General features: G+C 35.2%; 1 protein-coding gene across 1 annotated transcript in view; it reads left to right on the top strand.

Annotated features, from left to right (window-relative positions):
• Positions 1 to 16,205, top strand: part of CSMD1 (CUB and Sushi multiple domains 1) — a 1,059,051-nt gene that overhangs the window by 719,091 nt on the left and 323,755 nt on the right. Inside the window, exon 8 of the mRNA XM_058802826.1 lies at positions 12,721 to 12,808. Coding sequence (XP_058658809.1) covers positions 12,721 to 12,808 — 88 coding nt within the window. The remainder of the gene's footprint in view (positions 1 to 12,720; positions 12,809 to 16,205) is intronic.

Here is a 16,205-nt window from a genome sequence, read left to right as displayed (position 1 = left end):
TTCTCAGTGCCAAAGCCTATTTGATATAATCTGCAAACCCTGGATAGTGGACTGATCTCTCTTTTTCTCTTTTTCATTTTAATGGAAAATCCTTAAGGTTATGTTGACAAATGAGATTATCAATGCATTGCGCCCATGGCTAAGTGTCTTGTTACCTCTTCCTATTTGCAACACAGTGCTGAACATTTTACTCTGAAAGCCAACTAAAAATATAGTATCACTTACCAGACAAAAAAAAAGCAACAAACAGGTAAGGCATTGATTAACAAATGCATATCAAACAGCTAATTAAGGAAATGAGACTTTTATTTAAAGACATTTGTTTTAACCTTTATTTATATATTAAAAAAAAAGAATTTTAGTCACCTTCAGCTTTATTGAAGAAATGGCAGTGCTTGGTAAAAATGCCAGATTGCTTTTTTTAAAGGAAAAGAAAAGACAGCCTTGTGAATCAATAAAATACGTTCTATAGTGGTAGTATATTTACAAGTAAATAACATTGTAGGGTGAGTTTATAACCTGTTGCTGGTGAAAAATGGAGTTTTCCAAACTTATAAGCCACTGAGACAATACAACATGTAGGGTTTATTTCTTTTGGAAAGAATGCTTCTGGATATCCCATAAAATTGCTCTTTACTATTGACTCTTCATCAACTCTGTCATGTCAAAGTAAATTACTGACTTTCCTACAATTCTGAATGAAGTGGTATTGCAAAAACCAACAACTCTTCATGCTGAGCTGTAGGTTTAAGCCTTACACATAGTTTATTTTGTGATCTTCTAAGGGAAAATGTGTAATGGTAATTTTGTTTTCGTGTCAAGGTTCTGTTTTCACTTCCTGTCATGTAGTGTGAAAAATAAATTATAATATATTTTAAACGTTTTTTTTAATCATTTGCCTGTCAGATAAAATCTTACCCCCCTGATCATTAGTGAAATTTTATCTGTTGACTTAACTGACACAGCGGTTTTCATTTTTCTTGTGCTTGATTATTATATAATATAAATAGAGTAAACTATTTTTATGACTGGATAGAAATACTTTGCAATCAAAATTTAGTCTTTACAATTGTTGCAAAAGTATCATTACCTGCAGTAAGTAGTGAAATGACACTGAGTTCAAAGTATAGTGTAAAAACTAATGATTAAGGAGCTCATAATACTGTTACATGCGTGTCTTCATTGTTATAAGGACTTTATAGGTTTGATAAGTGCTAAATAGTTTTACTGCAAGTAGGTCACAAAGATGGTACAATACAGTTGTTACATAATGATGGAGGACAGTTTCTTCTCTGTCTTCCCCTCATGACTTTGAGCAATATAAAGATATGATGTAGATCATTATTTAAGTAGCAGGACTGATGAAGGAGCGGTATTTTTAAATTGGTGGCTTCCATAAATCATAAATTAAAATGAAAGTATAGGAATGGGTTTTTAAATTTTCAGGCATGGATAAGTGCAGCTCAGGCAAGTCTTAATGAGTGATTTTGTAGTCCTAAGGTATACTTACTATGGTGACAATTTCTTAACTAAGAGTGAGCATAATGCAAACATATATTTCATTTGGTGGAACTGTATTGAATCATTACTGAATAAATTGTCACTTACTTAAATTTCAACATTTCTAGAGTGATCAGGAGTTCCCTTGCACTTTTTTTGGCAATAATAGTGTTGTGTGTAGCCCTCCAGTTGAAGGAAATCAGACCCAGGGTTTCAGCCTGGTCAGCCTGGTTTTTTGCAAGTTCAGTTTCTGATCAGGGAGTCTGATGAGTTCAACAGCTGTGAAAATTTTACATTTGCAATTATCAAAAGAGTCTCTAATTTTCATGATGCAGCTTTGCCTTTAATGAGCTGAACGGTATCTCAGGAGGTCTGCATAACTGACTGTGCATTATGAGAGTGCAACCAGAACACACACACATACACACACACACAAACTGTGTGTGATGAATGCATCTAATTCTGAGCTGTAGCTTTTGAGTGACTTGTAGGAATTTCACCATAGAAATGGAGGATATAGAATATATTCCAGTTCCCACTTTTTTTTTTTTTTTCATATAGAAAATCTGTTTAAATTAGAACTTACTGCTAAAACTAAAGTTGATCCTTTCACCTTCAACTTTTAAGTAGAATTTTAATCAAGCTAAAAGCTATATTTATAATTGCACTAAAAAGTTAAATCTTTTATAATTTTCCCTCACTATTTCTAAACATGTAGTTTCTTAGCTATATGAAAATACACAGGGGTGGTTTCTGTGAAAAGCCTCTCCTGTGTCCAATAGAGTCAATGCCATGGGCTCCAGGACAGACCCACTGCTGTCTCAAGCTGAGCCAATCAGAGAGGGTCATAACACTTCTGGGATAAAATATTTAAGAAGGAAAAAGTAGAAAGTTATTAGGCAGATGTAGCTGTGCTCAGAGAAGAGTAGGATTATGTGAGAGGAGCAAAGATGCAGACACCAAAGTCAGTGAATAAGGAGGGGGAGGAGGTGCTCCAGGCACTGGAGCTGAGCTTCCCCTGAAGCCCATGGTGAAGCCCATGGTGAAGTAGCCCTTGGAGGCCAACAGAGGTAAATGTAAAATGAAATGTTATGAGTGAGCAGGCTCTTCAAGACTTCAAGAAAACGTGGACTAGTAAGCTCCAGACTGACTGAAAGCTGTACATCTGCTGCACCTTAAGTTGCTTTATTAAGCTTGAATGAAACTTAAATTCAACTGTTGGAAAGACATTGGTCAAAAAATACAAAATCAGAACAAAGCAAAGTGAGCAAAAGACTTTATTTTTTGTTTGGTTTTTGTAAAACTGCTGATTAATTCACTAGGAATGGACAAAAAAATTAGATTTATATAAGGGAAATTTATTTTCAGGCCTTGGATCACCAAATGTCATTGTTTAGGAATGGCGCTCCTCGATTATTTATTATTTATTGATCTCTCTGCCATCAAAGGTCCAAACCAGACAAGGCATTCCTGCCCCTCCTCCAGCAAGAGACACAAAAGGTGGAGATTACAGATTGAGATAAAACCAATTTACTGTAAACCACAATGGGATCAGAAAGTGATAAATGATACTATAATAATGAGAGTAATAGAAACAAGAGTGATTTACATGCAAAAATTACTCACTGGCCAGCCTGACATGACCCTGAGACAATGAACAAGGGATATACAGACCCTCTGCACCCACACTTTCTTCTTTCTAACCATAATTCATGCCCATGTTCTTCTGGGGAGTGAGAATGCCCCTGGATGTGATCTGAAGTCCTATAGAGTGTAGAGTGCTAAAGAATAACACCAAGGCGTACCCACACAGCTCCTGGCAGTGTCCCCTCACAGCTTCTGTGAAAAAACTAACTCTATCCTAGCCAAAAAACAGGATACTAAGGAGTAACAAGGAGCAGTTGGACACACCAGCTATTTTGGTCATAGCAAGTAAAGGCATGTTGATAGAAATCCCCATCTGCTAGAAAAAGGAACGGCATAGATATATTGGTAAATTACAGGGAACCTGTATTTCAACCAAGTTGACAGCTGCAGATGATTATTTATTTTCCAGTGTTTGAAGGTGCTAGAGCTTATTCAAAAAAAGCTACAAGAATTAACTTTAGCATGTGACAGTTATAGGGTTTTTTAATTGCTTCTGTTTCAGAAATTACTAGGTTTTAATCTGATTTTTGAAGCAAGTAGGTGGGTTAAAGTACTTGTTTAGTGAGAAGCACTAGACAATTTAAGTTTTAAATGAAATCTAGCAGCTGGCCGTGGCTTACTGAACTACTAGAACAATACTGTGTAAGATTTGTTAAGCATTTTGAGGAAACACAATGCCATCTGTTAAAGCGTTCTCTAGGCAGGTTTTGGATAATGGCTTCTCCTTGTGTGGCTGCCCTGAATGGCCTTTTGAGCCCAAGACATCTGTTGTCAACATGACCATATTTTCTTATTCAATCATATTCCAATGCTTTAGTCAATTCATTGGTAAATTAGGGAAAAAAGAGTTTGAAGTAGCTTCTTGCAAGAGTTACGTGGTTGAACTTCAAAACTTTCCTGACCTGCCCTTGTTTGTCTCTTTTTTTCTTTTCCATTTCTCTGGCTTTCAGTTATTCATCTCTACTACATTACAATTGTCATGTAATTTTATATCTGTTGTTTGTAACAGATAAGTTTTGCTATTTCTGCTGAAGGACTTGCTCAAAGATTATGATGGACTCATTATACTAAAAGTAATTTTCAAACCTTTTAAAAGCCGGGATTAAATTGTATGGAAATATATAATACTTTTGTGCTGTTGAAATACATATTCTTTTTTGTCTTGGTATTTTAATTTCAGCTGTATTTTCTACTCAAATCTATATTTTCTGTCACGTCTGTGATCTTATTTATAAGGCAATATCTGAATACTTTTGTACACCTATATAAACAGTGCCTTTGTATCTCATTTTTAGGGTTCCAACTTAATACTTTTTATTAATGTCATTCTACATTGGTAGAAGGACATTAATTCTACCAATGTAGAATGTAGAATTAATTATACCATATCAGGGGTAAAAAAGAACTAAAAACCATTCTGTATCCTCTAATTAATAAATTAATTCTAAATTTTTAGTGTATTCAAATTCATGTAGACTAAAATTATTAAAATAAGCAAGTGTGACTTTATGTGAATTTTGGAATAAATCAATTTGGCTTGCTCTTTTCTGACTGTGTCAAATTTTTAAAAATAAAATCTACTGCAGATGACAGTGTATGAATAGATACTGTTTATAAACAACTTAATCATGATGCTACCTTGCTGTTCTTTGCTGTAAGACACTATATGAAAACAGAGAAGAGCTTATGTGCAGCACCTAAGAAATCTCCTAATAAATGTCCTTGCAAATAAGAACAAAGGTCTCTTGCAGTATATGTATTTTGATCATTAAAATTATTCACAAATCAATTATTTAATTTTGATCTGAGTTAAATAAAAAAAATTTGTAAGCTTGAAATTATCTTCAAGGTGGGGGTAACTGACATTTTAGAGAAAATGCAGTGAAATTTCTGGTGGAAAATTTCATTCAGCTAATTCTCCCTGTGAATATATTTGTGGATTGAAACTGTCCTCCATAATCTCTCTTTTATTCCATTACTTCTAACTTTCTGAATTCAAATAACTGCAGTGTATTCAGTTCTTTTATACAATGATAAAATATACATTTTCTCCAAATATTGTCAAGTCATCAAATATATGCTTCCTTTTTTCTTTTTCAGTGATGACATTATTCTGTGCTACATAAAACAAATAATTTATAGTACACTTGATAAAGAATAATTTAAATGTTTTGTTTTCATTTTTAAACCATCTTATTTAAAGACCAAAATTTTGTTTGATATTTCTGTTAGATATCTAGAACTGTTAGATACTTTAAAATGGAAACCTTTAAAAAATAAAATGTGAATAAATGTAAATATAAGGAGCTTAATGAATAACCAAATTGACACTATTACATTAATCAGTGCATGTAATACCTTTTTTAATTGAAACAGTGTCATTGCATTTCTGTTTGACTTCTTGACTGGAAAGAGGTTAATATTTACATATATAACCTTTTATTTTCACTATAATAGAGAGACAAAGCTGCAATCTTGTTCAATTTAGAAACTTCATAGAATCCTAGAATGATTTGGTTTGGAAGGCATTTTAAACATCATCCATTTCCAACCCTCTCCCACAAGATCAGGTTTCCCAAAATGCCATCCAGCCTGGCCATGAACAGTGGCACCCATAACATTTGTGGCACCCAGAGCTTCTCTGGGCAACCTTTTCCAGGGCCTCAACACCCTCTAAGGAGATTTCCTTCCTGACATCTAATCTAAATCTCGTCTTTTAGTATAAAAACGTTTCCCCTTGTTTTACCTCTATCTATCTGGGTAAAGTGTTGTCTTTCCTCTTTTTTATAAGCCTTCTTTAGGTACTGGAATGCCACAATGAGGTCTCCAAGGAACCTGCCTTCCCCAGGCCTTTGCTCTCTCAGACTGTCATTGTAGGAGGAATGTTCCAGTCTGCTGATTATCTTTGTGACCCTCTTCTGTGCCACAGCTTGTCACTCAGCTCTAGAAAAGCTGCCATTTTTTACAGTATCTTTCTACAGGGAATTTTAGCGTCTTTTGTCTAGCCTCCAGGGAGTATTTCTCAAGGCCTTCTTGAACGTCGTTCTTGCAATTTTTGCCTACATTTGAAAAGTATTCAGGACAAATTATGGAGGGAATGACTCCTGGGTTGTCCATTTTTATTCTAAGTCTGGTGTTACCACTGGGAGAATGAGTAAATGTCTAGAGACACTGCCATAACTTGTTAAATTTTAAATTGTAGGTTTTAGAACCTGAAGCATGAACACCCAATATTTTTTCTAATAGCGTAATGGCCATTGAAGAAAGATATGCAGTGTAACCCATTTGTATATAATAATACTTGTTGTGGCCCGCATCTGACTGCCAGTGATGTCTCTGACCTGGCTAGCAGCAGAGCAGCCGGAGATGGGCCGGCCACAACACCCTGAGGGATCTGCGGGGCGCACGGGGAAACGCTCTGGGAGCTCCAGGATGGTGTGCTCGCGTGGAACAGCAGCAAGGAAGGCATGGGTACAAATGAAGTGCCAAAACTGAAGATATTTATTAAACAAATAAAAAGGCACAAACGAGTGAAAAACAAGACATAAAGATGCTACTTCAAAGGACCCTGAAGTAGGGCTGACACGCATACACGTGGTCTCTCATAGAATGTTCTAGAAACCTTCTGGCCAATCACAGGCTGTTGATCTGCATGGCCACTCCCATTTAGTCCCAGTGTCTTTTGCTCCTCCCCATAAGCTGCCTGGATGTCACCAGTTGTGGCTTCTTGCTTCTTGAGGCTTGATGTTGGTTGTCCATAGTGTGGCTGTGAGGCCAGTGTCCAGCCAGTCTGCTCCAGGACAAGCTCTCGCAGATACTTTGTTTTGAAGTCATGGCCTTCAAAGCATCACATAATTCACATAGGTCTGAGTAGTTCGTTAGTGCATTTTCAGATTCCAAATGCATCTAAAGCAGAAGATGGAGCATATCTGGAGTAGGACTGATATTATAGCAAGGGAGTTTTCAAATAGCTTGTATTGCTGCATGAAACATCTGTTTAACCAGCCCTTCCTCCTGCCTAATACTGTTCCTTGATTAGGCACTTCCCATATGCTGAACTAAATTAGGATGTTAGTGTATGTGGTAATTGTTTATTATTATGAAAATAATATTTTAAAATCTGATTTATGTTTATAGTTATTGCCAGTCTTTCTTCTTACTATTGCATTAGAATCAGAGCATATGAAACATTTTCAAGGATTTCTGAATTTCCAGTGGCATATATCAAGTAAAACAATAAAGATGACCTCCAAAGCTGTGGAAACTGTAGTCTTTATGATCCCAACTGAGAAAATACAAGAAATCTTGTTGATTCATTCTCGGTCAGTGAATAAAGAATAGATTTTATATTTATCAAATAGAAATTTGAATCACTAGTCTTAAGCCTAGAGGTTGTATACAGAATGTAAATCTGTCAATCACGTTAATGAACTCACAGCTACTCTTCAATTATTTCTGCAAAAAGACTTGAGAATGTGTAATTTTTGCAGTATAATAGCATGACATGTTGAGAAGTTCCAGAGTTAAGTCATATCCACTGAGAGTGCTCTGTCTGTGTACTAAAGACCTGTGTGGTGATTGAAGCATCTTTGATGTTCTCAAACCTGCTATTAGGAAAAGAAGCAAAAAACCCCAAACCTGACTAGAATATTTCCTAATTTTTCTCCCGGTCCTGTGACTTCAAATACTTTTTTGATGTTAGTCTCATGGAATATTCACCGTTTCCTCTAGCTGATGTTTCCTTGAAGAACTGGGATGCATAATGAGGGACTGTCTATGTAAAGTAATGTCTTACTTTGATATTAGCCAGGATTATATCCTCTTTAATTATTTTTTTTTAAACAGAGAGGATATACTGAGAATGTACTAAGAATATATTGGGAGGTACTGGTACTAAATTTATTTGACATAATTACAAGGTTATACATGTTTAGTTGATATTTGCATTTCAGAGGAACATTGTCATTTATTTTACATTTACTTTTACATTTACTTTACATTTATATATAAGTTTTGCAAGCTTTAAATAGAATATTACTTTCCATTTTCATTGACACCATTGTTTTGAAATTTTTAAATTCTGAAATGTAAATTGAAATGATAGTAAAAATACATTCAGTCTGTGAATGAGCTTTGAATATAAGAGAAATAATCAAGTTTTATGTGAAAAATATGGAAAATAAAAACAGAACAAAGATTGAAAAAGCATGAAGCACCTTTTAACACCCTAGGTAAATGAAACTTTATGCAGTGCAGAAAGAGTACAAACTAGACATGGGTCTTTCAAGAGCACACAAAAGTTTTTTTCTTCAAAATAAACCAGTGAAATACTGGGCATGTGACTGGATGCATAGAAATGATGTATCCAGAAAATGCTTGTAGACGCTGCAAGATTTAAATGTATTTTGAAAGTGAGATACTCAAATCAATGATACTTGCTCCTCACATGTATCTCAGTAGCAGTGGACAATACTTTATAGTGTTGGATGAGGTGGAAACCTGGCAAGATTGTAACAGAGGAAGATAAAAGATCTCTGACAGGAATTTGTTTGAGCACCTTTTCAGTCTGAATGATAAATGTTAGAGGTAAAATGCATCTTAATACCTAATTTTTAGTTAAATTCCATAATACTGGCAGGTAAAGGTATTAAGCATACTAATATGTAAAAGTATATAATTAAGTAAGCTGAAGTCCCTGATGGCTCTGAACAAGTAGAGACAATAAATTGGTTTACTGATTTGAGAGATTTATTCTTTTTTTTTTTTTTTTTCTCCATCTGGAAAGATAAAATCAGGCAGGTTTGTTTTACAGGGAATTGGATTTATTTTGTCATGACAGCATGTCATGCAAACACCATCTGTTAAAAGTACACTTGACAGTTCACTGGGGAAACTAGGAGCTAAAATCTGTGCCATGTCTAACAAGGCCTGTAGACATCCAGGAGGAAGTGTTGAGTTCCAGACACAGGATGCCTGTCCTAATCAGAGAGATAGTATTTCTCTGGATAAGCAAGAGCCTAAACCACCCTGCCCTGATATTGGTGTGAGAGTGTGTTGACACCTTGTGAGAGTAAAGTAGTGGCCGAGAAGAAAATTTTGCAAAGGTTGTCATCCATTTGAGAAGATCATTTCATTCTGTGCTATAACTACGGTTTCATTGGGTATTTACTGATGTCCCAAAGTACTTAAGCATTTTGTATATACATAAACCTGTACAAGGAGATGGCTTCACTCCAATGTGATATGTGATGTCCTTAAAACACAGTAGCAAAGGTAGCATTCTCCACCTTTTATAACAGTTGTTACCACAAGGTTCATGTTTAGTAAAGTTAGTAAGTTGAGTAACCATATCAGTTGTTTTGCTTATGTTTGTGTTTTGGTGATTCGTAGTCAGAACTGAATCTCATGTCCGCTAACATAGCTACAGTTCTCTGCTAAAAGTAGTAAATATTTGACTTTTTCTTTTTTTTTTTTTTTTTTGAAACAGTGGAAGAAATATTAGGGGGGAGGGAATTTATTTTAAGAAACGTCAGTGTAGAAGGGCTGCTTTTGTAGCAAGACCAGGTTTTTCACTATAACTGCATTTCAGTGCTGACACTTTTCAAGCAACTACAAGATTAAACTTTCAGAATAAAATATATGAATACTCACTAGTATATGCTTTCTCTGAAAGCCTTTATTCACACCCAAAAAGCTTTATCAATCTAAGTAATATTAGTGAAATTAGCAGGATTGAGCTCTGGTGTAGAGTTGGTGAATTCGACATGCTATGCATGGACAAAAGTCCAGATGAACTGAATTTTTACTCATGTTTGGCTTTTGTATTTAGAAGGAAATACTTTTTTAATGGAGACCTTATATTTTCAGTTGTGTCTTCAAAGAAATTTTTGATATTATCATAATCTTTCTTGATGTAGTGTACAGAACTAGTATGCAGGGCAATGAGTAGTGTTAAAAAGATATGGATAAAAAAGAGATGATTCCTGTATTCCTAAAACATTTTAGATTAAAAAAAAATGCTTGTGTTGAAATATACTGTAATCATTGCAGCTTCTCTGCTTCTCTACAGTAGACCTGACCTGTGCTCAGGTCAAGAACTATGGTCCATAATAGTGCATTGTCTCAGTTGTATTTTTATAGTGCTGCAATACAGTTTTTTAGCTCATTAAATCTTCTCTTGTAAATCTTTGAATTTCTATATAAATGAATTGTTCCTGAAGCTGCCAAATCAGACATGAAGATTTATAGCTCTTAAAATCTGATTGTATGTATCCTATTTGTCACCACTCCTTTTGTTGCTATATTAAATTTGAAAGCATATCACTGTGTGGGAAAACCAGCTGCTTTTTACATCTAAGCTCTCATCACCTTTCAGCTATAATGCTGTCATCTGTAATCCACTCAGATTTATGTAATTTTTTTTGTGCAGCTAAAACATTCCAATTAACTTTGTTTTGTTTTGTTTTAAATTCTGGAAGAATGCTCTGTTCTTTTCTTAGAAATTTCCCAAAAATATTTTAAGATGGAAAATATGATCCACAAATTTCTGCTAGTTCTGATTTTTGTGGAAGAAACAGAAAGACTGGAGGCATATAAATGTTGAGGGTTGGCCCCAGCTGGGTCCCAGGCGCCCACCAAGGCCTCTCCATCACCCCCCTCCACAACTGGATGGGGGAGAGAAAACACAACCAAGAGTTCATTAATTGAGATAAGAACTGGGAAAGATCACTCACCAAATGCTATCATGGGCAAAACAGACTGGAATTAGGGATAGTGCATTTATACTAAAAAAAACATAGGAGAGTAATGTGAAGTAAAGCCCTTATAAAGACCTTCTCCCATTCTTCCCTTCTTCCCAGCTCTACCTTCTCCCCCAGATGTGCAGGGTGATGGAAATGGGATTATGTTCACTTAATTCATCACACATTGTTGCTGCTGCTCAGGGAGGAAGCAGCTCCAGCATGTTGTTCTTCTCATGGGAGATAATTCTCCATTAACTCCTCCAATGTGAATCCATCCCATGGGCAGCAGTCCTCCCCAAACTGCTGCAGTATGGGGTGCAGGCCTGCAAAGACAGACTGCTGCAGTGTAGGTCCTTTACAGGGACACCAGTCCCACCTGCTCCAGCATGGGCTCCTTTCTCCACAGGTTTGCAGGATCCTTCATCTGCATCCCTGTGGTTCTCCATGGGCAGCAGGAGCACAGCTGCCTCACCATGGGCTGCAGGGGAATCTTGGCTCCAGTGCCAGGAGCACTGCTTCCCCATCCTTCTGCACTGGTCCTGGTGTCTGCAGAGCTTTTCCTTTCACACATTCTAGCCCTGCTTTTCTCTGGCTGCAATTTCAACTGCACAATCACTTTTTTAGTCAATTCTCCCGTAGATGTTATCACCATTTCTAATTGGCTCAGCCTTGGCAATCAGCAGGTCCATTTTGGAGCTGCCAGAGATTGGCTCTGCTGGACATGGAGGAATCTTCTGGCAGCTTCTCATAGAAGCCACCCCTGTAGTTTCCCCCCCTCCTCCCCTCGTCCCCGCTGCCAAAGTCTGGCAATGCAAACCCACCACAGACTTTATGTCAGTTCTTCCCTTTTTCAGCTGGAAACATCATACGTCTGTATGTGCAGGATAAAAAGCACATGTGTGTTCAGGTTTTCTGAATATTCGGTCTTCTGCTTTATATAATTTGTTCATGATAAATAACTTCTAACTTCACATTTTCCTTAATTACCATTTCAGGAGTGTAGTAGGAAAAAGGGGGACACAATGTTCAAATTGTTTTGAATTTTGAGAGTACCATAAGTCTGGATATCTATATACATAGTAATATTAATTATCTGAGAGTCTGGATGAAGAAAAAATGGAGGGAAAAAAGAGTGGAACAGTATAAGATACCTTGTCTTTCTCTTCTTAGCTGAAAACAAAAAATAGAGATTTGAGCCTCATTTGCATGAACACATATTCAGCTGGATAAAAATGCATTATTCAATGTCGTATCTTGTATATTTTTTGAGATTAACTTTATCTTCAGCTGAGGTAGTGATTGGTCAAAAGTTGGGCTCAATGATCTTAGATGTCTTTTCCAATCTAAATGATTTTGGGATTCATAACAATATTCCTGCTATACAATTCTACAGTATCACAGTTGGGTTCTTGCCTTTTGTTTATTTTAAATCTTATTATGGAAAGATTTTATTATGAAGATTTTATTTTCTCTTATATTTCTTAACCTTACAGTGATGTGTTGTGAAGATTTCAGAGGGTGGTTTCATGAAATTTTTCTTTTTCCTGTCTGAGGAAAACTTTGAATTCTAGTGTATTCATAAAAAGAATGACTGTTGGAAATCAATCATTTCCCACAGAAGAAATCCTTTTTTTTTTTTCCATAACAAATGAAAATAAATAATACATAAATAAATCAATTATGTGAGGATTCTTTTTGGTAACAATTTTCACTGGTTCAAGAAAAAATGTCAAAATAAAGTTGCATTCAGGCAATGGAAGTTTATGTATGGGAAATGTAAAGAATCATCTTTGGAGCTGGATGTCTAATGTGTTTTTTCTTTACTTTACAGTGACCCAGGGTGGGGATGCAATTGCATCTGATACATGTCCTGATCCTGGAATTCCTGAAAATGGGAAGAGGGTAGGCTCTGACTTCAGGTAGGTCCATTTCAAGCTTTTTACTATGAGGATAGTAAAACATTGAAGTTTGTGAAAGAATTTGTAGAATCTCCATGCAGGAAGGCATTCAGAACTCAGCCGAGCAGGTCTCTGTGCCCTCTCTTCCAACTGGGTTTGCTTCAAATGGAGTAGATGGTGTGCTCTTCCAATCTTCTTTATTCTGTGAATCATAAATGAATCTATACATTTCATACAGCTTTTATGTGTTCATGATACACGGTTGGCCAAACACACTCTCATCTAATTGTGGTCCAAATCAGTGGCATATGAACAATTGTTAAGAAACAGCAGCAGGTTCAAGAGCACTGATAAGCTCTGAGTGGGTAAGGAAGAAAATTGCTTCTTTTCACCTCTAGGGGGTATACTGTAAATTGAAAGAGAAAGCAAACTAAAGTAGTTTTGGTGAAACTGGCTCAAAGATCCGAAGCGTGAGTCCAAAGATCTCAACCACAAATTTCCCAGCAATGCATAAAAATGCAAAGAGGGAAAACCCAAAAGAACCTTAAAGCTCAAGGTACATTTTAAGATATCCAAGGGAGTCTAATGCCAAAGACCTTTGCAAACCACAGTTAACTGTTTTGAGCATAGATTCTTAGGATTGAATGTGAGTTAAGGGTATCTTAAATGCCTGGGGCTTACTTACGAGCATTGCTTGTGCTTCCTGAACTGACAGAGTAAGGCTGTTCCCCTACCTCTTTCATCCCAGCCTCTTATAATATTTTCATTTCACCAAGTGTATCTTACTGTTCATGAGGATAAACAAATGCATAAGGTGCTCAACAAGCAATATCATATAACATAAACAAAACATGTTCTGTACTTTGATCATATTAATTGTGTGCATGTTTTGGGCCTCCAGTTCTGAATATTATTTGAGAGAAATGATAACAGTTTGTTTTCCACCTAAACATTACTTATTATCTGACAAACTCATTATGCAACAGCAAATGTTTTTTGTGTACTTTAAAGTTTGTTGCTATCTATTTAAAACATATCTATCTTAAACTTAACTGTCTAAATCAAGAAGGATATTTAATATAGAAATTTTGACTGGAATTTGGTTTTTGTTTCTCTGAAATGACAAATCAAGCTCTTCCACAGGAGAAGGGGAAATAATATTTCCTGCTGCTTGCATTTCTCCAATGTAATAAAAGTACTCTGAAGAGTAAAGAAAGGCAATGTTTGTTTTGTTGTTTTTTTTTCTTTTTTAAATGGCAAGTATAAACACCAGAAGGAGCTATTGTTCTTGTCAGGAGAATGACAACTGTGAATATTAATCTGAACTAAAACATGTGAAAATGCACATTATTCAAAATCTTTTCCAGTCTACTGAAAGACATGTTATAAGTGGGATTGATGGAAAGGCAGAGGGTTTATTTTCCAGACAGCCTGAGACCCAACTGATTCAGTGATGACAAGTTCTTTGAAAAGGGTTTCACCATTTTCAGCATAATAATGGCATTCATTCTAATATAATAGAGCAAACAAAGAGGTACTGAAATCTTAACCTTTTCTTTCTCTCCTCCTGCTGTGCTTCTACTGTGTTCATTTCAGGAAGTACGGAGATAATTTTCAGTGATTTTAATTTATTTAGATACATTTTAGGTAGATATTTAGATACATTGGATAGATATTTAAATATTTAGATAGATATTTAGATACATTTTTGGGGAGAAATGACAATTCAGACTTGGCTAGAGTAACGAGAATGCAATCAATACAATTTTGAGGTCAATATCACATTTTATATTTATGTGAGATTGCAAACCAGCAGATTGTTTAAATGAAATCTGAAATGTATCTAAATAATACTGTTTCAGCTCTGCTTAAATATCATATGATATGTGTAGTAATGTGAAAATGCAGTCATTTCCCACAATTTCACCAACGCTTGTAAAACAAATGGCTTTTAAATTTCCAAAATAGATTTTGAAAATTAAATTAGATTTTTCATATTAGTATTTTCTTTTTTTAAATATATTCTTCCAGTCAAATTCTAGCCTTCTTTACAAATCCACAAATTATTTTTGGATACAGTTCAAATTTAAAATAGAAAAAGAAAAATGAGGAAGCAAATTTCTTCCTTTTGTTCAAAGTTTACAGAGAGAAGTACCAAAGCAAAACACAAGACTTATGGTGCTCACAGATTTGCTCAGTGACTATGGAGGTAGAGATGAGAAAAAAAAAAAAAAACCAAAACAAAAAACCAGCAAAACTCCCCAAACTCAATTAAAACCTTTCATTCTTAACTAGTGGATATGAAATGAACTAGGAATTTTCTTTTAAATCACATATCAAATAAGCTATAAGACATCTTCAAAAGGATGTCCCCTTTTTAAATGGGAAACTGTCAAGATTAATCAATGGAGAGACTCAGCAATTTCAATGTGAGAACAGTTTGATTGTAGACTGTGATCCAGATGCATCCCCTCTCCTGAGATGCTTCTTTAGATCCATAAGAGCTTTGGAGTACTTTGTGCCTTGCTCTTTAATGTGAATTTTTTTGCATTTTTCTTCTTTGTTTTTATTATGTTGTATTTAGCATAATTATTTTGTGTCCTTTAGTTTGTGTTCAGATATTTCAGAAGATTATACTCACTGTGTAAAACATATCAAGTTCACATTAATTGCCCTTAGATCCTTATATACAAACTATTTCCAGAGCTTTAGGAAAAAATACCCCAACCCCCTGAAGTAAATTTGTAGAATAATATTGAAACAAATTGAATCATCATGAGTGTGCAATGTTTTATGTATACATTAATAAAAACTTTAGAAGTATTTCTACAATGATCAAAACCCAATCTAAATATAAAATCCTTACTTTACTGCATTAGACATAAAATTATTTGTATTCCTCCTGTTCATCTACCTCAATCTTGTTTTTTCTTTGTGAGGGGGATGTTCAGGTATTTTAAATTATAAATTGCTGTCGGAGACAGCCAGTAACTGCAGATATAATTTCACTCTATATTTTTGTATGTGCACAGTTTTGTAATTCTCCTTGTGTGCCTTGATGGTAGCAAACTTAAGGGAAATGTTGGTTTTCATGTTGCTTAATGCATCACTACACTTGTGGCATGGTCTTCATCCAATATGATTTTTAAATACTTTACTTCTCAATTTCTGTTTTTCACTGCTAGGTAGCAGCTTGGGTTTTTTTTCCAAGAAAAAGAAACACGGAGATCCTAATTCTAAAAAGTAGGAAAAAATGCCATTAAAAAATGTGTTTATGGCATTAAAATGTCAGATTAATGAGTAATATTTTCTTTACCAATAAAATAAACTAAATTTTATTAATTTGAGATTTTTTTTTTCAAAAACTGCTTGATCTCTTTTTCTGAGGGCTTTAAGAATGTTCTGAAGATTATGACAA

The sequence above is a fragment of the Ammospiza caudacuta genome, chromosome 3 (assembly GCF_027887145.1).
Source record: "Ammospiza caudacuta isolate bAmmCau1 chromosome 3, bAmmCau1.pri, whole genome shotgun sequence".
NCBI lineage: Eukaryota > Metazoa > Chordata > Aves > Passeriformes > Passerellidae > Ammospiza > Ammospiza caudacuta.
Note: the sequence above shows the minus strand (reverse complement) of the source record. Positions and strands in the feature narration are given on the sequence as shown.